General features: G+C 39.8%; 1 protein-coding gene across 13 annotated transcripts in view; it reads right to left on the reverse strand.

Annotated features, from left to right (window-relative positions):
- Window positions 1-11,355: 11,355 nt before the first annotated feature.
- The window catches only part of Fam204a (family with sequence similarity 204, member A), a 29,558-nt gene continuing 15,555 nt past the window's right edge, over window positions 11,356-25,358 (reverse strand). For 6 of the 13 annotated variants that reach the window (NR_152391.1, NR_152390.1, NM_001358273.1 and 3 more), the window contains 2 exons: window positions 14,178-14,284; window positions 12,794-13,695 (listed from right to left, as the gene is read on the reverse strand). Coding sequence is in view for 11 of the 13 variants with exons in the window: in NM_001358273.1 (NP_001345202.1) it covers window positions 13,644-13,695; window positions 14,178-14,284 (159 nt within the window). In the remaining 2 variants the exon portion in view is untranslated. Of the gene's footprint in view, window positions 13,696-14,177; window positions 14,285-25,358 lie in introns of all 13 variants that reach the window. The other 7 variants (XM_006527444.4, XM_030251127.1, XM_017318307.2 and 4 more) reach the window with 2 other exon arrangements.

Consider the following 25,358-nt stretch of genomic DNA (forward strand, 5'->3'; position numbering starts at 1 on the left):
GATGGACAAAGGTAGAGAGCAATCAGAAGAGAACAGGGTTATAGTTTATTATAAGGGGTGTAGAAAAATGTGCATGGAATTTTGACATTGCAAACTATGAGACACCACTGAAAGAGCAATAAGCTCAGAGACTTATCTTTGGAAGAATGTTCTGGAAGTGCTACATAGGTTGTATTGGCGTAGAATTAAACTGCAGACTTAGGAAAAGGCTATTGAAATAGTTTGACTGAAAACTAATGAACAGGTCTATAACAGCTTCATAACTGCTTGTTGTGATCTGAAATCTTTTATGTCCCCAAAGGCCATGTGCTAAAGGCTTGAGCTCCATAGAACAGTGCTGTCAGGAGGAGGCAGAGACTTCAGGACACAAAATCTACTCTGAGGAAATAGGTGATTCTAGCCACATCCTTGAAGTATATATTCAGATCTTGTCCTTCTTTCCCTTGCTCTTATTTCATTGCTACTTCATAAATCCAATTTTGCTGTTATGAATTGTAATGTAACTATCTGATACATAAATATCTGATATGCAGCCCCTAAAGGGATTGTGACTGACCAGTTGAGAACCACTACTTTAAAGAGTGTCAATCCAGAGTGATAGCAACCTTGCATATATTACATAAAGCTCAAGAACTATGAATGAGACAAAAATTCTGAGCTGTTTTAGCTCATTGACTTTTTTAAATTCAATTAGAGGAATATAAACCGGGAGATTGTCTATCACCTGTCCTTTTAAGTAAATGATAGTTATAACTATATATGAATGATAATGATGGGCATAGAGGTAACTTCCCACTCAGCTAGACTTATGACCCCCAAAGGACACCCAGAAGGGACTGAAGATAGAGGAGCAACAGCTATTTTAGAAAATGCTGGTGAGTCTACATTCTGAGAGGAAAAGGAGGCCTCTTTGGGTGTGCAGCACCCCACATGCTATTCATGGAGCCCAGTTTCCCCTCCTGTCTTAACTCTTTCCAGACACACTGTCCCAGCAGGTAGAAAAGTTCCAAGTTCCTCAACAATAGAGGGAAGCAAAGGCTGTGACTCATCCACACTGCCAAGAGTGGACAACAGATCTACAGAGAGGCACCAGGCAATGTCACAGGTAGTGTCTACAGAGGCTGATGTCCTGGCAAAGCTGATCGCCACAGACACCAGGCACATCTATGAGCAGCCTTAGGATCTCGGAGTCTCAATGCCATGTAGACTTTAGAGATGTTAATACAGAAGGGTTGGGACTGACTCTCAGCATAGGTCCCTCTTCTCTCTCATCACAAGTCCTTTGCCTCTGTATAGAATCCTCTTATTTGGCTCACTCCTCCTCACTTTCTGTAGTCAAATTCCAGTCTCATTTCCTCAGTGATGTCCCAGTCCCTTCCCAGTTAGGTCACAACTCCACTGTAATCCCTTCTGGAAGCACTAATGCCTTTATAACAGTTATCCCAGGCATACTTTAAAAAAATAAAAAAACTTTTGTGGGTGATGAGTGATCCTTCAGTGAGATCATTTTGCACTATAGTGTAAGCTAAAAGGAAAATGACTATAAGACTATACCTGTAACAGATTGGCTCCTAGAAAACTGCTATGAAGGACTAAGGGTGTGTTGAATGAAGAGATCACTAAAAACTTCTGATTTTGCTGAATGAAGACACCAAAAATCCTCTGCTTCTGATTCTTCTACTTCTCCTGACTATTCCGCATCAACCAATCACCCTCAGCCTCTAGTCACCCGCAGAGCTTCAGATGCACATCCCTGTAGCTGCTTAGCTAGTAACATGAACTGGATATATGGGAAATGATGGCACTCTAATCACATAGATTCTGCTAGCGTTTGTCATTGTTTTTCTGGGAGGATCTTCTAGTTTTATGCCTTATTGGCACACCAGGAGATGACTGGGTCCTTAAATTTTATGCAAATGCGTGACTTGCACAGGCCTTTCTCTTTATTTCTAGAAGGCCTAGTTGGCCAAGGCTAGGAACATGATGATAATACAGCCCTGCTTTGACATTTATGTTGAGTTTAATCTTGGAAAGTTCTACAACTTTCTTGCATATAAGTTTCTTTATGTGTAAAAAGAGGATAATTATAGCTATTCTACTACTTCACAGACTTTTAAGATTAAGGAAGATAATGCATAGGAGGTGTTTCCCACTGTGTTGATTACAAAGAGAAAAGCAGAAGAAATAATAATAGTCAACAGTAATAGTAATAATTAATAATAATTAATAATAATAATGTGATGGTGACGGCTATCTCAGCACATGGGAGAACCTGGTGCACAATGCTGTCACCTGTTCTGAGAGGGCCTTGCAGGCATTAATATAACTGGCCCACCACTGTGTGAAGGACATCAGTTACTCCACAGAGCAGTGTCCCCTTCTGTTAAAGAGCACTTTCAGAATGGCATACATACCACTCTTCCTATTCAGATGGCATTTGGGGAAGAGACAAAGGGCAACCTGAATGCTAATCAGACAGAAACAGCAACAACCAGGCAATAGTTATTGTTATGAGTGATTACCATCTATGTCCATTGTTAAATTCTCAGGACAGCCCCAACAAAGTAGTTATTACTCTCACTCATAGATGAAGAACAGACAAACAAAAGACCACAAAAGTAAGAAAATCAGAATCAGAACACAGCTGTCCACCTATCCTTCTCAGGCCACACAGCCATTTGGTGTGTGTTGTATCAATCAAGAAGCTAACTTCATGTGTATGGTAATACATTTCTTAGCACCCAGTCCATGGAATCAACCCCTGACTTGCCCAGAATCCCTTCCAAGAAAGGTCCCATAAGCAAAATGCTGAACTCACTGATCCTTAAAAGCACAGGCTATGAGGAAAGTAGATGACAGACTAGAAGGAAATCCTTTGTAATCCTGAGTGTACACACATTTTTGCTGGTCACCCATTTTCCTTTATACAGGTAGCTAAATGTCTAAAGCTGGAATGCAAATAGGTTCCTAAATAAAAATGCTTCTTTTCCTAACAGGCACCTTTCTCTTTATGAATCTGAACTATTGCTTGTGCAGACAGGTGTTTTTTTCCACATTCTTCTCATGTCTATGCATGCTAGCTCTTCAGGTGACTACACAGCAAGCAGGCTGGAATGGCATGCTACCTACTATTGACCAAGCTGTACTGAAGGAGACACTGCTTCCGGACAAGCTGTAGTGAGGAGTAGGGCACAGCAGAGGATGGAGAATATTCATTCTAGATCTCTGCTTGAGTTCCACAATATCAGAGACTATTGTCATTTCTCCTGTGTGTGTGTGTGTGTGTACCATGAAATATGGGAGGACAGGTGATAAAATGCTTGACGATTTCAGCCAACTGTCACTATCACTAACTATCTCACCCAGAATGATATAACCTTTACAAAATCTTCACATTTTCATTGTTAGTATCACTGGTAATTCTGCTGCATTACCTTTCTTGTTTAAAAGTAAATTAAAACAATCTAAGAAGGCAGATAATGTTTAATGGAAAAGGGCAGTAATGGGCTAATGGTTGCTTAGCAACCACTAGACATTGTTTGCTGCTTCACTCCACAGAAGCCACAATGGTGGCTGTAATCCTTCTGCAGCCCCCTGGACAGTGTACGATGCGTGACAATTCCCTCTGGGCCCAAATAATTCCATTCTTTGTCTTGTAGATGCTTTCTTTTTCAACCCTAAATGGAGAAAACTCACTGCTTAATTCCTGAATATTCTAATGCTTGTATCTTTCTAGAACTTCAGCTGAACTTTCCAGATCTTCCTTTGGGTGGCACTACTGAAGGATTTGCATTCTCCCTCCTCTTTGGTTTCCCCTTCCTGTGAACCAATCCTGGTTAGGTATTTTTTTTTTTTTTTTTTTGGAGGTCAAGCAAGATACTTGATATGACTGTTTACCTTATCTTCCTTCCTGCTTCCAGGAAGGTCTTAAATGCTTAGTTCTTTAAGGGTAAAGGAAAATTGTAAGTGGGAAAAATACAGAGAATTGTCAGGACTATTAAACATAGACAATAAGAAAGAAAACACATTTCTTCTAAATAATACATTAGTTTGTTCTGGTGATCATAATAAGGAGCCTAAAAATGCTCAAAGTACATTTACCTCTGCTGTCCTTGAGTCCCAGTGTGACTGGAAGTGGGTCTTATGTGGCCTCAACTAGAACATAATTACAAGTGTGGTTGTCCATGATGGCTTGCTGAGCAGGGCAGCATACATAGGAGCCAAATTGTCAGCTACAGTTTACCCAGGCAACCCAAGAGTACTTAAACAAGTGTTTCCACAGATGTAAGGAACTTAGAAGGTGGGGTGGACTACTGCTGTGTACAAAGTAGTATTTATGTCCATATGCACATATACAGAGAAGTTTTATAGCCTTCAAGAAGCTTAAAATTCAGTAACACAGAAATGAGAAATCAGTATTGTAAATGATCTCTGCTTTCAGGAAAACAATTTTTACTAAGAACAATTTAGCCCAGAAATATATCAGGAAGGGTAAAATTAAAAATCTGTTTGTTCCTAAGTTCACTAACTCTATCAGTAGATATTTACTGAACACTTTGCCATATACATGAGACACTGAGAAAGGCCCTGTGATATAGCATAAAAAGTAAAAGACCTGCTAGGCCATGGACCACAGCCTTGGGCAAGGACTTGTACAGACTGAGCATATTGCATGCTGTATTTGTATATATTTATACCAGAGCTTGTTATCTGACCTTAACCTTGAAATATCCTCTACTGGCACCCTGACAATTAAGAGCCTTGGGTAGCCCTCCCTGCCTCAAGACTGGAGAGATAAAGGGATTGGACAAGGATCTTGGAGGCGGTCACTTCTAATGGACCCAAATAATTTACAAGGTTCCAACTGCAAAAATGGTTGCAGCCACTTCTGGTAATGTACTGATTTCATAAAAATGTCTTCCAAGATACATAGACACATTGGGACATTCATCACTGGGAACAAAATTTTTATGCACGTGGATTTTAGATTTTCTTTAGGAACACCGTTGGCAAGGAAGAAGTGTCAAGTGAGGATTCTGGCTGAATCTTTGACATGGATGGAGGGAGCCTTTCTTTGCTTTTTCTTTGCAATCTAAGTGTTTTAAGTGAATGGAGCCAGGAATAGACTCCCTATTTGCACTACATAACATACTCCTTTCCAAGTGATATTTGGCAATATGTTGGCTGGTTTGTCTGTCTTTCCTATTCCAGTTTTTCCATGTAGGAAAGAGAGCCTCTTGTTAGGATATACTAGTCACAAGATTGTGTATTCACATGTATGCACGTGTGGAGGCCAGAGGACTTCAGATGCTTTTTCTTGTGCCATCTACCTCTACCCCAAAAAAGGACCCTGATATATACATTTTAACATGTGATTCTGTAACAGGTGGGTGCTGATGGCACTGAGGACCAAGTACATTATAAACCAGGTTATCTGGTATGCTATTCTGGAGGCCAAGAATAGCATACTGGCATCTGCTTAGCATCCCGTGAAGGTCTTCTTATTGTACCACACAGAAAGAGCACACCTGCTAGCTTGGGTCTCTTCCCCAACTCTCACAATCTCATTTTATCCTAGTTAACCCCCACAGGTTCCTTCTCCAAAGACCATACACAAACTTAATTGGAGGTTAAGTCTCCAACTTTTAGGGAACACATAGAACACCAGAACAGGGCACAGCCCAAAGGTCTGTGTTAAAGCTCTTAATCCTCCTAACACCTAGATTTCCCTCATCTACAGAACAAAATGTTTCCTCAGGATAGTACAAAGGCTCTGTATGCAGGTTGCTAATCTGCGGCTTCAATGGACCCGACTCTCACAATCTCACCTAATCCTAGTTACTCCTGACAGGCTCCTTCTCCAAATACCATACACAAACAAATCTATCTGGAGTAGGGGTCAGAGGAGCAAAATCTAGAGGACTCAGGGTATCTAAGAGGAGACCCAGTTTCAGGAACTCTTGAGTCGTGACAGTTTAGCTTCAGACTCTGCAGATGTTCATGGAGCCCAGTGTACTCACCTAGTCCTAATCACCAGGCAGATTGGGCATTATCTAAATCTCCCTGGTTTCAAGTTCATCACTGCATACTGCTTTGTCTACACAGATCTCCGGGGCAGACACCATCCGCATCCAGGATGTCTTGTCCAGGGTGCTGGCTACACCTGCCTCTTCAGAGTAGCTATCATCTTCAGTACACACCAGATAGCTACCTCAGTGGGTACATTCTCCAATGCTGTACTGCTTGCTAAGTTCATCCTTATTCTAGAGAACTGCCCTTCACTGAGGAAGACATTTTGAGCAGACCCTGCCTTCCCCCTAGGCCCTAACTCTCATGTAAAGCGACATGGGCAGGATTCATGTGGAGCACTGTCTGCCCCTGTGTGCTCTATTAAGCCATTTCAATCTTATCAGCTCTGTATCATTCTCTTTAGATTTTTCAAGTACGTAAGTGTCTACATCATTTTCAGAACAGACTTGAGGTACCACTTCCAGGAAACCCACCTAAGGCACTATACACTTCCACCCCAGCTTAAGGTTTGTGACCATAACTGGACACCCTGCCATCTAATGCAAACAAGGCCACCTCTTCACTGTCCTCTAGCTGGAAGGTCTTCTGCAGCAACCTTTTTTGCCCTCCCCCCCCCCCGCCCCCGGCCCCCATGTCTCTGGAGCTGTCCATTTAACATTTCTAGCACATTCCCCAGGATCTTTGATGTAGCAAGTCTAAATTATGACTGGTATTTCTTTGACATTATTTAGAATCAGAAGCCTGCTATCTTCCTTTCCTTGCCATGCATCAGGATCTCCAGAACTACTCCATTCCAACCAGGCATGGATCCAAACTCCCTGGATCATCTACATAGCAGGGATCTGGTTCAGGCCAACTCTGAAGCTTCACAACCTTCCTGATCATCTTCCTTCATTGCTCCTCAAGTGCATCTCCTGCTCCTTCTACCTGGAATGTTCTTTCTTCAAATGTCTTCCTGGTACAGTCCCACAGTCCTTCATGAGACACTGCCCCACTGCCTGAGCACAATGATGCCCATTCCGCACTTGCTCTATCCTGCCACCACACGCGACATTGTCAAAAAGGATGTTTTAACAAAGCTTTGACAGCACAACTGAGTGAAAATGACTGTATCAAATTACAAATAGTCTGTGTTTCATATCAGCGAAGCTTATCTCACCACAGCATGGTCATGTGTGATAGAGGCAATGCAACAGATGCTTCCAGCCACTCATTTAAGTTAATTTCCTCTTCTTCCTGAAAACAGCAGTCTGCATTCCCTAGTCTCCCTTGTTGTAACTTCTGGGTGATTAAGTTGGTGACACTTAGGTTTCCTAAGTAAAGATAGAAAATTGCTGGCAACCTGGATCTTTCAATGATTGCATGGAACAGAGGCTCCTGGTTGCAGAACCAACCTTTGCTCCTCAGGTGAACAAAACACCAACTCCCACTGTGTTTGAGTTATTGTATTTTGGAAGACACATTCATGACAATTTTCTAACATGGACAGGCACTAAGACAGCCTTTCTAATGTAGAGACCCGCTAATAGCATTGAGGAGAAACTCCCAGCTTAAAATTACAAAGGAATGTATGAAGCAGTATGTTCATTCTTCAGTTATATACCACCAATGCAAGCTGGGAAAGTGAGGGCATTAACACACTCATTCCCCATGAGCACTAGAGTATCAGTCATTAAGCTAGACAGCAACTATAGCAGCTAGGAACCGGGACATGTGACAAATGACCAGTAGCTACAGTCTGTAGGCCTGGGCTATTTCTCTATGTTCAAGAAAAAAACAAAAAACAAAACAAAACTGAGTCATTAATAACTATGTAAATGCCAAGTTGTCTAAGATTTAGTCTATAGTATTTCCTATTAGATTGCATTTACTCATCCTTGCGTGCACCAGAATCACTTCAGAGCTAACAGTGAGGAGGATTTCAAGCAATGTTTCTCAGATATTACTGGGGCAGGAATTCAAAGAAACTCAAAGCTTCACGGCTTCACCACTCCCTGTGACATTCATAATTACTTCTAGTATCATCCACTTTACAAATATATACACTTTTCTTTCTGGGCAGTCATAATTGTATGCTATCCATCAAATAATAAAACCTCGAGAGCTGAGACATTTAGCCTGGAGATGAAGCGATATATTAACTTCTTGATCAAATGCCAGAACTTGCAGATGAAAATAAAACAGACATCAATAATTACAGCTTGTACTGGAGTTGGCTTCTTAAGCTCCAGGTTCAATGAACAAGTAATAACTGGACAGACACACCCTTCAGAAATGAGAGGTGGGAAAGGATTACCTCATTCCATCCTCATACCTGGAACTGAGCAAGCCCCTTAGAGCAATTTAACAAGAGGCGGCCCACAAACTCAGAAGGTGGCAGGTAGCAATTGCTCAAGTGGTATCAGACGGACACAGGGAGAAACCTGGCACAGGAGCATTTGGGAGTGGAAGCACAGTCCTCCCCCTTTTCATTCCTGTATATTATCACCCTAAGAAGTCTGATCTGAATATGGAAGACAGATACTAAATACCCAATGCTTAAAGGTGCCATCTCACTTACAAGTTTTTACCGTTCTTTTCTTGAGTTTAAAAAGGGATTGCTAATACCAATAAAATCCAGTTATGCCTCAGTCACTTCTTAATTTTACAAGAAGATCTGAAAACATACGGTACGTTGTGGCATTTCATAAACTGTCCCACCAGGGTGTGTAGCTGGGTTCCAGAGATCAGATTCACCAAAGCCAGCGGGCAAGAAGCTATTCAGAGGGCATTACTACAGTTGAAGACACCCTGGGAACAGCCACAAACACCTGCAGAACACTCACCAATGAGCAAAAGGGATCGATGGCAGAACAAAGAGGAGTGACTCTAGTTTCTTCATGGCCATCACAATCTGCTACTGCCTTGTTCTTCACTGAGCTCAAGGGCTTCTTCTGCTGGCTCTAGCGCCAACACTAACATGTATGTGAGGATAGTTTTCCTTTCAAGGTCGACAGTAAGGAAAAGAATAAAACAATACAGACTAAAGAATGCAGCTCTTCATACTTATCAAAACCATACTGAATCTCCAACGTGGAAAATGGCTGTTTACTTTAGTATCGTATAAAGATCAAGAACATGTGTTCAAAGCTCAGTGAACATTGTAGCCGAGGAAACTAAAGCAAAGAAAGAACCAGGCGACGAGGAGGATGCTGTCACATGCTACCTCCTAGAACTGAGGGCAGTGCACATGAGGCCTGCACAACCTCAAGCCAGTCAACACAGGCAGGAAGAAGCTCATGAGGCCCCACGCCTAGCTGAAGAGCTATTGGCCGGTGATGGGTGCTGGATGAGGTCATTTCTTTGGGGTAGGGATCATTTGTAGATTTTTATCAAAGTTCTGGTGGAAGGACTCACACCCCTGTATGTGTAGGCAGCACAATAAGACCCAGTAGGTTATCATCATCATCATCCTCATTGTCATTATTTTATGTAGATGAAGATGAAGGGGACATGTTAGAGAATGGGAGGGGAAAGTTGGGGTGGATATGATCAAGATACACTGTATATAATGTATGAAACTGTCAAAAAATGAATATATTCTTTAAATCACTAAGAAATGTTAAAAGTACACAAATACATTAATAAAATGCCTCATTATGCTAGGATAACATTAAGTTTGAAAAATATAGACATGTTCTGATTAATTCAAAATAAAACTAAATCAAGTGACCTGAGGAGATAGTGCAGTGCTGCCAGTTAGCAGCCTGGAATTCAGATCCCTGGGATACACATAAAAATTGGGCATTCATAGTGGCCATCTACTCCTAGCACTCAGGGGATAAAGATGGGATTCTCAGTCATGCTAACTAGCTGAACTGAATATAGACATACACACAAATGCACGCCACACACATATACATGGTGAGTGAGGAAAGGCACATAAAATATTTGCTCCTTGAGTCTGTAAAGCTCTTAGCTTTACAGAGCACTGTAGGCTTGTTACCAGGTTAGAAGGCACTGATGCCATAAATACCAATCTACATCTGCTTTTGGAAAAAGATTTTGCACATTTTGTCCAAGTATTGCTATTTATTTCATCAAAGTCAGAGCTAAGACTTTAGTAGAATGAAATTTTTAAGCCAATAAATAAAACTGTTGGCTTTAAAAAACATTAAATTGACATGCAAAGTATTTTTACCCTTGCCAGAAACTAAAAATAGGCAACTTCTGCCAAGATGAAAAACTTAAATTGTATCAGTTGGTCCTGAATTTGATGACCATGTTTCAAAATGGAACCCGATACAACATCAATTTATTGCCTTGTATAACATATTTAATTATTAAGATATATAATTCCAAAAGCATAGCCATTAACTTTCCCCTAACAAAATGAATGCAGACATTTTGAAAGTAATACATTCATATTTTAAGACTTTTTATTTCTTAGGCTGGAGAGATGAGTCAGTAGGTAACAGCACTTGCTGTGCAAAGAGGAAGCCCTGAGCCTGGATCCCAAAACTCATGTAAAAGCCAGGCATGGCCATGTGCAGTCCTGCCTGACAGGCTCTAGCCTTACTCCAGGTTCAGTAAGAGACCTTATCTCAAATGAGGTAGAGAGGACTAGAGAAGAATGCCCAGGCACGCAGAGGCACACACCACACACACACAAACAAGGATTCTCCTCAGCTGTTAATAACCTAAGTTACTAAAGTACTTCAAAGACAGTTTAGACAAAAAGTGTAAGTGGCATCAGATTTTAAGTGTGAGGTTTATAGTTGTTACCTAACATTCAAACAGCACTTTATTTCTGCCAGAGGCCTACCCGTCCTTCATCTGCCTGTCCCCAAGATAAGTGCTTGAGATTTATTATCAATGGCAGAAGTCAGAATTTAACTGATTTACAGTCTTGGCTGTCATCAGAACTAATTATAGCAAGCTTGAGACTACATATTCAAGCTCTCCTTTTGGTGAAAGAAATAGAATGTTCTGCTGAAATCAGAAACACCCTGAGGGCTCCTAAACAAGAATGCACTACCAACTTTACTTCTCAAAACCAAGCAGTAAAGCTCGAAATTACTGTTCTTCAGTACGCCGTTCTGGCCTCAAGTACTCAGACAATAAATCATGTTACAATAATGCCATACCAGTGGCCTAAAACATATTAATCTCACTCAACAGTAACTGGCAATCACATTACTAATCTAATTCAAGTGTTCTGGACGTAGTAAATGGACAAGTTGAAGCTCCAGGGACCAAGGTTATTACCAATCCACGAAGAACCCTTATTTTAATGTGGCCAGAACAGGAAGGACAAATGACTACACTCTTCGGGCAACACTGGTATTCTAGGGATAATGCTACCATTTTATTGTTCTAATGTAGAAAGTATCTATAAATTATATTAAAGCTCATCCCAGATAAAACTAATACCAAACTAGAGACCAGCAGATAGGCACAAAAGCACCATTCCCCTTCCCTGCTCAATCCTTCCTTCTTACTTTCTGGCCAACTGCAGTGTATTTTAAAACTCTCTACATTCCACGCCCACAAGAGGAGGAAGTTGGGAGATGTGACTTCATGCCAACTGAGTTCCCTTCTCTGTCTGACCTGACTGACTATTCTCCACTCAGTTAAAATGTCCCCATAGACACAGCCAGTCCCAGAATGTGGGACTGACAGAGTTAAGGTCCAGAAGTTAAGGGCACTGGCTGCTCTCCCAGAGGATCTGGGGAGCCATATGGTATCTTGCAATCATCCATAACTCCAGTTCCACGGACATGACACCTCTTTTTCTGGCCTCCATAGATACCAGGCATACACATGGTACATAAACATACGTGCGGACAAATCATCCATATACATAAGATGTAAATAAATATATCTTAGAAAGCAAAACAAACCCTAGAATGGGCATTGAGAGGCAAACTGCCAGCACTGATGTGGACAAATAGGGCTTTGGTGATTAGACTTTGAGTCACAGTCTACTAAGACTGAACAAATGGAAAATACACTGTCAGAAGTCACTAGACCTATAGAAGTAAATGTAAGGAAATACAAAATTAAGGCAGAGTCCCAAGGAGAACTCATGTTCTAGGGCCTTACATACAGAACTATCCACACTAGGAATTAAGTGTATAGTGGGTGGAAAAAAAAATCCTATATCATTAAACACATATTCACCTACTAGGAGTCCAAAGTAGGTCGCTATAGGTGAACAGTACTCAGGAACATCTATGAAGATATCTTTTCATTAAGATGGGTCAGTGGATATCCACTTCCCTAGGCCTTGCTTGTTGTCCACTGGTTCTTCTCAACTAAAGGAAGCTAAGATTTGATATTTGGACTACTTTTTTTTTTTTTTTTAAATACTCATTGGCTTCCTGGGTTTTTTGTTTGTTTTAATTTATATGAGTACACTGTAGCTATCTTTAGACACAGCAGAAGAGGGGATCAGATCCCATTACAAATGGTTGTGAGCCACCATGTGGTTGCTGGGAACTGAATTCAGGATCGCTGGATGAACATTCAGCACTCTTAACCACTGAGCTGTCTATCCAGCCCCCGATACGCTGGCTCTTAATTACTCACTTACTCTTCATAGAGCGAAAATGTACATATCACCATCAGTTAATACAATGCTTTAAGTCTAAAGGATTTAACCATGTTCATGACTCACTTTCCACATATCCACACACGGCCTTGCCAGTTATCAAAAGACTTCCAAAGCCTCTTTCCCTTAGGACTACAAACACACACCTAAGGACAATGACTTCCCAGGTATCAGTTCTCTCTTTTGTCTCATTAATTCATTCCATCCTCCAAGGAGTGACAGGGGTGGGGTGGGGGTGGGGGGTGTAAAACAAACAAGCCAATCCAAAACAAGACAATCCAAAGTTATGTTATCTTGAGTTACAACTGTCTGTCTAGCACAATCAGACCATTTCCTTTTCATAAATAATCATAGAGAATGACATGGTTGAGATATGGAGAAAGGCATTTTCTAAGCAAATCTGAATTTAAATCATTCTCCAGATACTATGTCCATCTTTTACTCTAATTATTTCCACTGACATTACACACACACACAAAAAAAATAAATCAACTGCTTTTACTGTTACTAAGTAATATTAATTTTACCTCTAAAAAAGAATCAGTAATTATTTTTAAAGCATTACAGTAATTAAAATTATTTGTAAAATTAGTAACAATTGAAAATTCTATTTATGATCAATCCACTATAAACAAAGCCAATCTTAAAAATACAATCCTAGAAAAAGTACAGTCATGCTAAGAACAGATAAGGAAGCCAAGTCACTGGCTATGCTAGACCAAACAGATCAAACACAAAACTGATTTTAAACTGTATGCTTATATAAACAAATAAATAAAACCCTACCCTTTTTTCTTGTATATATGCTTAAAATTTCTTACACAAATATAAAAAAATTCTTTTCCTTCAAAAACTTCTGAGAAAAAAAGACTGAAAAGGATGATAATCAGCTCTGAAGTTTTATGCTTATCTTTTTCTGTCTTTATCAATTTCCTGACATATTTAACCTAAGCAGAAAAATTTTTTTCAGCAAATGAAGCATGACAGCCTATAAATAAATGTCTTGAAGAACTCTGCAAGGTCACATATATCCCATGTTGCTTTTGGTTTCCCATCTCTTCTTTGCTTCAAACCTAAAATGAAGAGCATAAAAATCTCAACTTATTTCTAAAATAAAATACTCTACTAAAGTAACATGTTTAGCAAGCGCCCCAAGCATTGACACTTTTGCAGACAGCACTGGCTGAGGCAAGGTCTCCATATTTATAGCCTCTCAACTACTGAGACATAGACCTTGGGTAAGCAACCCACAAACTGGACACCATGGATGAGCAGACTTTCCACAATTCCTATCAAGTCAAGCAGAATCATTTCTTTCTTCCTTTTTTTTTTTCCAACTTTTAAAAACTCTTATTTTATGTGCCTGGTTATTTTGCCTGCATGTGTCTGTTTACAATACACATGTCTAGTCCCCACAGAACCCAGAAGAGGACATCAAATCCCCTGGAACTGCACAGTTGTGAGCCACCATGTGTGTGCTTGGAACTGAACTCTGGTGCTCTTAAATGCTGAGCCAGCTCTTCTAGCCCAGGACACAGGTCTTAAGTGAACTTACCCCCATGCCAGTTTCTTCTTCTTTCGAGCAGCCTGTGAATTTTCAGCCTCCTTTTTGGCTTTAACAAACTTGTGGCAGGCAATTGCTTTGGCAATTTTTACACCGAGCTAAGAATTATGGAAGAAAAAAGGGGAAAAAATGAGAAAAGAAATACTCTAGCTAGTGCAAGAATTATAATAGTACAAAATATTGGGAGCACATAGTTCAGAAGCCACTTCTAAAAATAAGAAATCCTACGCTCAGGCCCCTTGAACAAAGCATTAAAAAAAACTATAGATATGGCCTTGATTTCTCTCCACTACCCAAATATCCTCTTGTCCTACTTGCCCCATCTCCTGAACAGAAATCCTTCCCAAACTCAGACCCTTCAAGGTCCACTAAAGTAGTCATGAGACCCTTCAAGCTCCCTCAGCAACTCTGTAGGCTGAGCAGGAATTTGCCCTGATAAGGCTGAAAACAGACTGACAGAGACGTCAACTCTCTTTGCTCTGGGCTAGAATTACAGCAGCTCAGTATGGTCACACCAGTTATCTCACGCTGATCAGAGGCTCTGATTGGCAGTCACAGATGGGATTAATGAAACATGGGGAAGCTAATTACTACTTCATAAATACACTCTGCATGATGGGCAACAGCTTTTAACTCTCTGAGAGAGAAAAGAATATAGGGGGATTCAGAAAGTAGAGAAGCTGGACTCCAGGAACCAGCTGTTCCTGGGCAGCAGTCCTGCTCAGGCTTCTCTGACTGCTAACTGCTGCCCTACAAGACTCACTTAACATGAACCCCAACCCAGATAGATGCCTTCTCTAGCTCAGCCTGTAAGTCTCTGCTTCCGCACTTCTCTAGCACTCACCAAGTTGCAAGGCATTTCCGAAGAAGCATCCCTAGGCAGCAATACTGGTACATAAGTTTAATGTAAACTGTCCATCTCTCTCTCTCTCTCTCTCTCTCTCTCTCTCTCTCTCTCTCTCTCTCTCTCTCTCTCTCTCTCTCTCTCTCTGTGTGTGTGTGTGTGTGTGTGTGTGTGTGTGTGTGTGTTTGTGTGTGTGACTCAAACCCATTAAGAAGTGGGATGAAGCCAGGTTGGCATGGTGGGACACACCTGGAATCTCAATAAAAGGATACTATGCAGTGAGGCAAAGCTGCATAGTGAGCACCAGGCCACTCGGGGAGACAGAGCTAGACTCAGGCTTTCAACCTTTCTGATGTTTCTTTGGTTTCCTATCCTTTCATTCAACTAAACAGGTATTAGAAGACAGGCAGACTTATAGAACAAGGACACATAAGCAGCCTGTCAAGTTAGCCTAACAAAATCTGAGATCTGCTTGGCAGCATAGGAAGGGATGGTAGGAACTGAAGAGCTCATGAACAAGATGTCAACTTAGGAAGGTGAAATCTGCAATGCCTGACACAGCTCTCAGCTGATCTCGGCAGATCTAAAACTCAGAAACACCTTCTCTAGGGCAAAACACACAGCTTGTGAGGCAGGGCAGGGCAGGGCAGGGGACCATGACACAGATCCTGTCTTAAGCAAGATGGAAAGTCTGAACCAATACTTGAGGCTATTCTCTCCCTACACCTGAACCATAGAACGTATATGTGCACATACATACACACACACACACACACACACACACACACACACACACACACACAGATTTTAAAAATGTTAAAGGCTAATCAAGTGGCGGGCGTCACTATACCTCAAGATAAAAGGGACTCAGAGAAGGTGCTGTGATGTCATTTTTCACTAAGATGACATTTCCTTCACTGAAACCCTACGCACTTGTCATACACACAGAAAACTTAAGTTAGCACCTGCTGCTCAGGTTAGTGCAGTGGTCAGTGTAGTGTCAAATGAATCTACATATAGCAATGGCTCAACTTTTATTTGTTTCACTTAAGTCCCTGAGAACAGGCAGGGCCCTCATATATCTTGTGGTACCAGAATGTGGCAGAACCAGAGGGTCTTGTATTGGCTCATAAAGTAACACAGGCATTGTTTCTGTTCAGAGTTAATCACATAGCTGCAGCTAAATGCAAGGGGGCCGAGAAGTAGGAGAATAAAACTGAACACCTGAGGAGCACTAAGTGAACCCAAGAAGTTCTCTTCTGTCACAAAAAGCAGCTGTGACCTATGTTTAAGATGCACAGCAAGATGACAACGTTCATGTGGATGACAATCTCTGCCCCATCCCCTGAATATCTGTATTTCCCTGTTAATTTCACCCCTTTACTTTACAAACCAAGTGATGCCCCAGTGGTGCAATCAGCTAGCAATGGTACTTATACAATAAACCAAATAAAACAGTGATGGGTGATACAGTTTACTAACTCCCCCAGGTCAAAGGCCTATTTACCTCAGCTACTCTGAATTATATTTAAATTCAGTAACTACCTTAGGTAAGAAACAATATGATGGTAACCATATTTGCTATACACCATTACCATGAGTGAAAGTTCTTTCCCAAACTGTTGTAAAACCAAGCTACAGATCTATATTATTAGCGTACCGAAGTTCCTAGTCTGAGTTGCCGAGATATAATATAGACAAGTCAAGATGCTCCAAAGACCTGACTCTACACCTGACCACAGCCAAATGGAAATGCTTCCAGTATTCTTACAAAGCTAAAAATAAAGCCAAACAGAATTGCCAGCATTGTGATAAAGTTAGAGAGAGCACAATAAAGGCACAGAACAACCTTTTAAGAATTCTTCATGCTGCATCGTGGACTCCAAACCCCGTTCCCAGGAGCATTTCCATACAACGCTCCTAAAGGCTGTTTTCTACCCACTTTAGACTAAGGGCCAGGCTAAATGGAATGTTCTTCACTCAACCAATAAACATTAAAACCAGGCTGCTCTATGTACTGTGTGTTTACAGAAAGGAAAAAAAAAAGGCTTTTGGTTTTTATGCATGGTAAAAATCTATCGTAGTTTTGACCTTTGCATGCTTAAATGAATATGTTTTACTTATCTCTGTGGAGAAAGAAACGAAACAAGGATATCTAGAAATACAAAAGGATAATAAGGCCTTTAATGAAGAGCCCATCCAGAAGAAGCATTTTTTTTTAGTCAAGATGACAAACCTGAGTTTCGGGATATAAAAGAATAATGTGCTGTACATCTCTATGACAAACAAATAAAATAGGCAGACTAGAATTACCCTTTCACTTCTATAAAAGAAAAAATTCATCTCCCTGGCCAACGTAAACACCCCAAAAGCTTGCTCAATGGCTTTTATATTAAATAAAAAAAATAATAATAAAAAACCAGTTTGGGGTCATCAGATAACTATAGTAACACAATGTGAGAAGACTTTTTTAATGAAAAAAAATGCATACAGAATTTCTTGTACGTGTAGCCAAAGTATCAGCATTTTCCATATAGAACATCCAATATTTTGCTGCATTTTAATTAAGGTGTCTAAACATTATCACAAAGAACTGCAAATTGGTCAGAGCATGCGGTAAGGAAAATTAAGCTCTAAAGGCTTTTTATCACCATATTTCAGGAACCAAGGGTGTAAAATGTTCTAATTTGGGATATATTAAAAGCCATAAAAGGTCTTTCAAAAAGATTAATGGTACTTTGCTTGGATTTAAGATAAGGGCTTTAGCTGGTTGGAAAAGCAGGGCCCTGGCTGGACCCTTGAGGCATTCATCTTTACAGCCACTTGGAAGATTTGGGAAGGCGTCTGCACAACCGCAAGCAAATGCACCGCGACATTTTTTTAATTCCTTTCAACTTTACAGGTTCAGTGTGTGTAAATCATATTGGGTCATAAAATAGATATAATGGCATGTCCTTATAAACACAGTGGAGATTAGGAAAAAAAAACTTCAAAATAAAGTTAGTACCTCTTGCAAATGTTGCCATAAAGTTTCCTGATAATCATTTGAAGCATCATCTGATTCCAACAGCTTAATTTAACACAGCTATAAACTGCTTATCCATTTTATTAAATATTTTAGTCATCTCAAAATTACTAGCTTGTACAGAGTCATGAAGTTTTTCTCCCTTTCGAACACTTTCAAGGCACTTATTTTAAAATACCAATTATCATACTTTAACTTTTTATAGAATAATAGGTCTCTATGAAAAATATTTATGCCATTCTCTTTTGTTCTTTAATTAAATGAAAACAGATGTTTTCTGAAGTAAAGCGGAACCATTACTGGAGTACTTAAAGTGTTAAGGTCTTTAATTTTTATATCAGTTTGGTCGACAATTCCTGATTGTCTTTACTCAAGCTCAACATTAATGTCAAGCAAGTTACCTAGGAGACGAAAGAGATCAAAGAGACAAAAAACCCTCCAATGTCTGATTAATCAAGCCTGCAAACAGCTTATTTCTTTTTGCCTGCATGCAAGTATGAAAATGAGATTCTGGGAGCCGAACATTGTGCAGATTTGTTCATTCTTATCAGAACAAAGCCAGCGGCAGCTTATTTCATGGATCATTGGCACTGTCATCAGCGCTACACAGAACGGGTGACAGCTCCTCATTTTGAAGCTTGAACAAAATTAGCAAAAAGTCGGCACAAATTAGCCTCTCATCTTTTTAGTAATATGACATTATTCATTTACTTTTTATCCAATTTTTAATTTTTTCCTTGTCAGCTATCCCTTTCTAGTGTCTCTCGCATGCCATCATAAAATGCCTTCTGAAAAACAAGCAAAGAAACAGTCAAAGTTGAAATAACACACAAAGTTCAAGAGCAAAGAACACATTTCCAATAGTCAGTCTGTTGTGTTTTAAAATTAAGTTTCAAAACTTTGCAATAATTGATTTTTAAAAACAGCTAAGATGCCAGTGTATTTTAAGAAAGGACGTTAACAAGGCTAATAGGTTTCACACAAACCCACCCTAAGGTGTCTCTGCCACAGTAAACTTTAGAAGCTTATGTCACATTGGTCTTTCTCTCCATGGCCACACCTGGGATGCCAGAGTTCTGACAACAGCCCAAGCTATGGCCTACCTCATCACTCAACTGACTTTTCAATCAAGTTCTTCTCTTTATACTATTGCATCTTGTTTCACTGTCACCTTGAAGAGTGTATGCATACACAGGCTGACATGCTTGCCTACGATAGTACACCACATTAGTGTCTAGATGTACAACTAAATATATACTTATTTACTTTTATAATAACCTATAATTTCCTGCCTGTTTATTTCAATCATAGCCAACAAATCCCAATTTAAAACATACGAGGAAAATAGATACACATATACATATGTGTATGATATAACCCATATACTCAACTTTAATAGTAAAATGGCTTACATAATGCCTGTTTTAATAACTTCAAATTATATGTAGATTACAGTGTTTTAAACAAAAGGAAAAACGTTACACTGTTGAAACTACTGCTGGATATTGACATTTATATTCAAGCAACTTATTCCATTCATAAAGAGGAAAAAGGCATTAAAAAATTAACCATAAGCTGTTAGATGCTTTACACAGCCCCCATAAGAAAGACAGTTTTTTGAAAGAACTGTAGTACTGTTTTCAGCAATTTCTTTATCTCTGTTCTTCTAAGTAAGAAAGCCTATTAACAAGCTTTGAACTTAAAATCACATTTACAATAATGTGCCATCAACAGTTTTATAAGCTAATTAGAAAAAGATTAATTAATGACTGGCTGCTAATAAAATGGCAATCATGAAGAAAGAAACCAAGGGTGCTAAGCTTCAACTACCACCAATTAAGAGCTAATTACAAACAAATTATATATGTGTTTTGCTGTGGGCTTTAATTTACTAAAATGGTTTTAATTAAAAGAGAAAACATGCTGATTAATTGAACTGCAGAAAAAAAAAATCTACAGTATAAACTGTGCTTTGTCTGTCTCTTTAATTAGACTTGTAACATCTGAAATCTTTTTTAAGGTTAGTTAAAAGCACAGATAAACATAATTAAGACAGTGCATAAGGAGTGCCATTCAAGGTGAACACCCAGCCAGACCCCAGAGGTTAAGAAAGCATCCACAATGTAATGAGATGTGAATGAGCACACCTGAAAAACACAGAGAGATGCCCTTCGCTAAATACCAGTCTTACTTTTCTGAGGCCAACAAGCTCTGTCTTCAAAGCTGCAGGATTTTTATGGTTAGGAAAACATCTTTAAACTAAATGTAAAGGAATTCACCCAGTCCTTCCCTCACCAGGTCAGACAATGCTTATTCCATGCTCTGTGCTACGTTCTTCTACACGTAACAACTGACTTATTTGTTAGAGTTAAGGAGAATAAGGCTTTTAAAAAATTAAGGCTACTATTTTAAAAGCACCCCAGACTATGTGCAGACAAGAGGATAACACAGAGAAATGTCTAAGAATGAAAAATACTGAGAGATGACCAAAGTATTCAGTCCTGGATGATCCTTAGCAGACACATACTACCCAAAGGGCAGAGCTCCCACCTCCACTAGTTGCTGGTAGAGTTGCCTAGCAGCAAAAGCCCATTCCCTGAGAAGGTGTTTTCTCCCCAGTGCCCTAACCTCTTTCCTACTGCCAATCTACCAGTGAAATATACCAAAAAGAAAATGGTGCTAAGAGAAGTCAATCAAGAAAAAGTCAGGACTGGAAGGCACAATAGTATTTAAGACACAAAATTTTGCCAGAATCTGCATATACCCACACAAAATGTCCTGCTTTTAGAGAAAACTCATGGTTGACAGCATTTGTCAAACATACCTCTGGCTAACTGCAACAATATCTTTCCATAAATGTAAAATATTCGTTGGAATAAAGATGCATTTACTTGTGTGTATGTGTGTGTGTGTGTGCTGTATTTTTACTGTTTTTACCCACTCTTCAGATGCCAGAAATTGCAATATTTATAACTAAAGAAAGGATCTGACCTTCTTTAGCAGGGCTGGATGTTCTAGCAATATATTTTTATAATGGCTAATTGGAATATATTGTTCAGCACTGAATATGAATAGTTTTAACTCAGAAATTTAGTTTCACGATATTTTCTCCCAAAAGAGTATTTATGAAAATAGGAACCGGCCCATTTTGTCCATTTGACACTGGACAGATAGACTGAAGCATATCTGAGGAATATATTTAGTTAAAGGAGCAGTGACTCATCTGAAGGTAGGAACATTGCTTTACTACCAAGTGAAGTTGACTTTTATCTCCACAAGCTAAAAGATGCTTAGAAGAAAGTCCTTTTTACAATGTGTAATACTCCAGCTGACATTCAGGCTTTCGCACTGAATTTGCTTCTACGGGTCTCTATGACTGAAGTGTGCCTTAGGATGAGAACGTCAGGTGACAGCTGAGGGTAAAAGGTGGAAGACGTTACTTTCAAGGATCACAGTCAATGAACAGAATGTCCTGCCAAGTCAGGGTCAGTTTAGTCATGCCACAAACAGAGTTTAAAGAAAGAAACTTTTTCCCCCAAGTTTTATCGGCTTCATCAGTGTAACACAAATATGGGATGGGCAGAGGGGCAGGAAGAGCATTCTCAGACCAGTCTGCAGCTACATAGCAAACCCTGAAACGACAGCCCAGCTTACTTAGGCTTGGACACAGACACTGAAGTCACCCTCTTCCCCCAAACCAGATCCCATACGAACTCAGTCATCACAAATGTGAGGGGCACATTTCTGGGAAATTACATGCTTTGCTGTGTCACAATGAGAGCGCACCAACAGCCTAATTTTGACATATTCTCTTGAGGGATGTTTTCAAGGTCTATTCACAGACATGGTTCTACTTTTAACTTCATTTTTCTCAAAACTGATGCTGCCCTACTCGCTTCACAGGCTTTTAAATGTTAAACATCAAAATGAGCTTCACCTATGGCTGGAAAGGGCTTTGAGAACTCTGGGGTCTGTGCCTCTGAGCAAAGGCTTTATCAGCAGGTCCCAGTCACTGCTTCTTGAGAAAAGCAAACGGTGCTGTTATTAAAAACCAATCTACCTGAATTTCAAAAGGACACCTACCAAGCATACATACACTCTATTCATAGAAGGTTTCTGCCCCAAACTCACACTTCTCTAAAATCCCATCTCATCATCACAGTGACTGGACTAAGGATGAATATGAGAAATCTAAAGATGGCAATATTTTCTGCCAAAGCTTTTCTTGACTGGACATTCCTGAAGGGTGCTCCAAAAGTGGGCACAGCACTGGCATCTTTCTGAATCTGTGTCACAATAGCAATCATGACCCAGCTGTCCTTTCAGTTATCCAAGATATAAATTACTCATTTTTCTTTTGACCAGAATTCATTTAACACAATATCAGAACAAAGCTTTACATATGTATCAAAGTAAAAGAACAATTGAGAAAAATGTTATCTTCACATCTGCTGAAACAGTTTTTCTAAAGCAATCTCATTTGCAATACAGTATGACAGGAAAGGTCAGTCTTGAAATAAAATGTCTAGTCAGCATTTTATTTAAATTTTCAACTTCTAAATCAGCAAAATGAGAAGACAGCAAACTACAATCCCAGTGTCCTCAAAGAAAATCCCCATTTCTAAAACCCTAGAGGAACAGCTCTGAATGCTTTTTCAGGTAGTTGAACACATACATAGCAAGGAAGTTCACCAAGGCCAAGGTGGAATTATTAACACAAGGCTGGTACACAACATTGCACGCAACTCCTTCCCAACCCAGCACACCATTTAGGAAACTGCCCATATTCATGAGGCTTGATATGGATTCAGAAAACAATCTATAATACCTCACACTTAAGCTAACTAGTAATCTTGGTTTGCCAAGTAGTAAAAGTACTGTGAAGAGGGGCTGGAGATACGGCTCAAAGTTAAGAGCACTGACACTGAGTGCTCACAGAGAGGACTAGAGTTCAGGTCCCAGCACCCACACCAGGCAGTTTACAACTCTTACAACTCCAGCCCCAGGAGATCTGACACCTCTTCTGGCCAACTTGGGCACCTATATTCACTTATGTTTTCGTGAGCAAATGAACACACACACACATGATTAGAACTAAAATAAATTCTTTAAAGTAAAGTCAATCATTGCTTTAAAGATCTAAAGTCATTTGTCAATCACAGTAATAACTTACAATAAAAGAACCAGCAACAGATGCTGAAATAGATTAAAGTATAACACGGGAGTGCTGTAGCCTCAAACTGTGTCTCCAAACGGTACTTATTCATCACAAAGGGGAAAATCTCAGAGCTACCACTCTCATCAAAGTCAAACCATCAAAAAGTGGCACAGAGATGGCATGTGCCTCTGGAGAGTCTGAGAAGGACTCATGGCTACTGCTGTGACTCCTCATGAGGAAATACTAGACAAAACAAAACTGAGTAGTGTGTACTAACTGGCCTCTCCTTGAAAACAAGGTCTTGAAAAACAAGGAGGAGCAGCTATTCTAAATTAAAGGAACAGAGCAACAGAGTACAATGTTAGAGAACAGGATATACCTTTGCTAGTATGCAAATTAATGGAATAAATGCAAACTTAAAGTATATGGATTAAAGGAAAACTGTTTTTTGCAAATTTTACAACTTTCTTCTTTATAAAGTTCAATTTTATTTATTTATTTATTATTTATTTATTTACTTTGTGTGTGTAAGTATGTACACATCTAGGTCAGTTCTCCCTGTCTACCATGCTGGTGCCAGAGATCTAACTCAGATCTTCGACTGAACAACTTGTTGGCACCTTTTCTCATTAATGTTTTTATATGGGTGTGTATGGTGTGAGTTTGGGGTCATTCGCTGTGTATGAAGATCAGAAGATAACTCTGTAAAGTTAGTCTCCTCCCACCTTCACATGAAGTCCTGTGATCAAGCGCTGGCTGCATGCTTGTATAGTAAGCAGTTTTACCCACTGAGCGATTTCCATGGCCTCAAATTGTACAACGTCCTTAATAGCAAATAAACCTCTGCTAAAAAGAACTCAGAACCTGCAATGAAACACATACTTCTCTCAAAATTTCCCTGGTTTCAAGTAGAAGGGGTAATAAACTATGCTTTGCCTTGCCTTTTCTTCCTCAACCAAGACAAAAAAGTCAGAGGCAACTGAACGAAGGAAGGAGTCTGCTATGACACTCTGTATGTAGTTGGAAGAGAGCACACAGTACATAACTCTTGGGTTTCTAAAAGAATGATGGATGAAAAGAGAATACTAGTTTGCATGCTGTAACCCTGAAGAGTGCAATGAAGACAAGCACACAGCATTTCTAAAAACCAGTAAGCAACCACACACCAGAGTCCTGGTGGTTTTCTTAGATTGTGTCTTGAGCTTTACCAGAAGAGTCCAGTAGCCCCAAATCAGCAATCAAAACCAACATCAAACAGTCCTGTAATCTTTCCAGCCACCCAAGAGACACTGTTCAACAAGTGGCACAGGGTGAGATATTTCCTCAGTAGAGATACAGTTAAGCACCAGCTCCCTCATAGGTTTCATTCCCAATTCACACGAAGCTGCCACCAGCTTCTAAACCCATAACTTGGTAAGGTCACAACCTGCTGATTGGCTCTGAGTGCCCTATGTGCTTTCAACCTCACTGGATCCACTCTTCCCTAGTCCCCTCCTGACGTCCTCCTCAGTCTGAATCTTTAGAGCCATGGTAGAGATCTCACACCTTGAGTCCTGTCCAAGTCCATAAGCACTGTTCCTCGCCACATTCCCTCATGTGTCCATAGCCACCCTGTCAAATTCTGCAGGGGACATTCACTAATTGGTATAATCTTGTTATCTTAGGCGTTAACTATACTTTTAAGAAACCAAGCCACTACTAACAGCATACCTATGGATGAGTTCCAAGTACCACACCACCAACACAAGTTTGTTGAGTGAAAGCAAAGATTAGCATATAAAGATAAGAATAAATAAATAAAGCACAGATTGACATGTAGGGATCTTACACTGAAGAAGCCACAGATAATAGCTATCAGGGAGTCCTGCTGAACTAGTAGCACAATTTAACACATCTTCAAGTTCATTTTATTAAATGAACTTTTATTTTTCCCTTCCAAAATACTGATGAAATACTACTGAATCAAACAAGAGCCATACCCACTGATTCAAAATACAGCATTTTTAAAAATAAAATATATCAACTGTCAAACTAAGGGTAAGGAGCATTAGAAGATGGGAAGAGTAAAATATAAGGAAAAAGCAAATACAAAGAATATTTCATCGAAGTTCAATTACAAGGTAACTGTGTCAAAGCTTTGATGGC

The sequence above is a fragment of the Mus musculus genome, chromosome 19 (assembly GCF_000001635.26).
Source record: "Mus musculus strain C57BL/6J chromosome 19, GRCm38.p6 C57BL/6J".
Classification (NCBI taxonomy): Eukaryota; Metazoa; Chordata; class Mammalia; order Rodentia; family Muridae; genus Mus; species Mus musculus.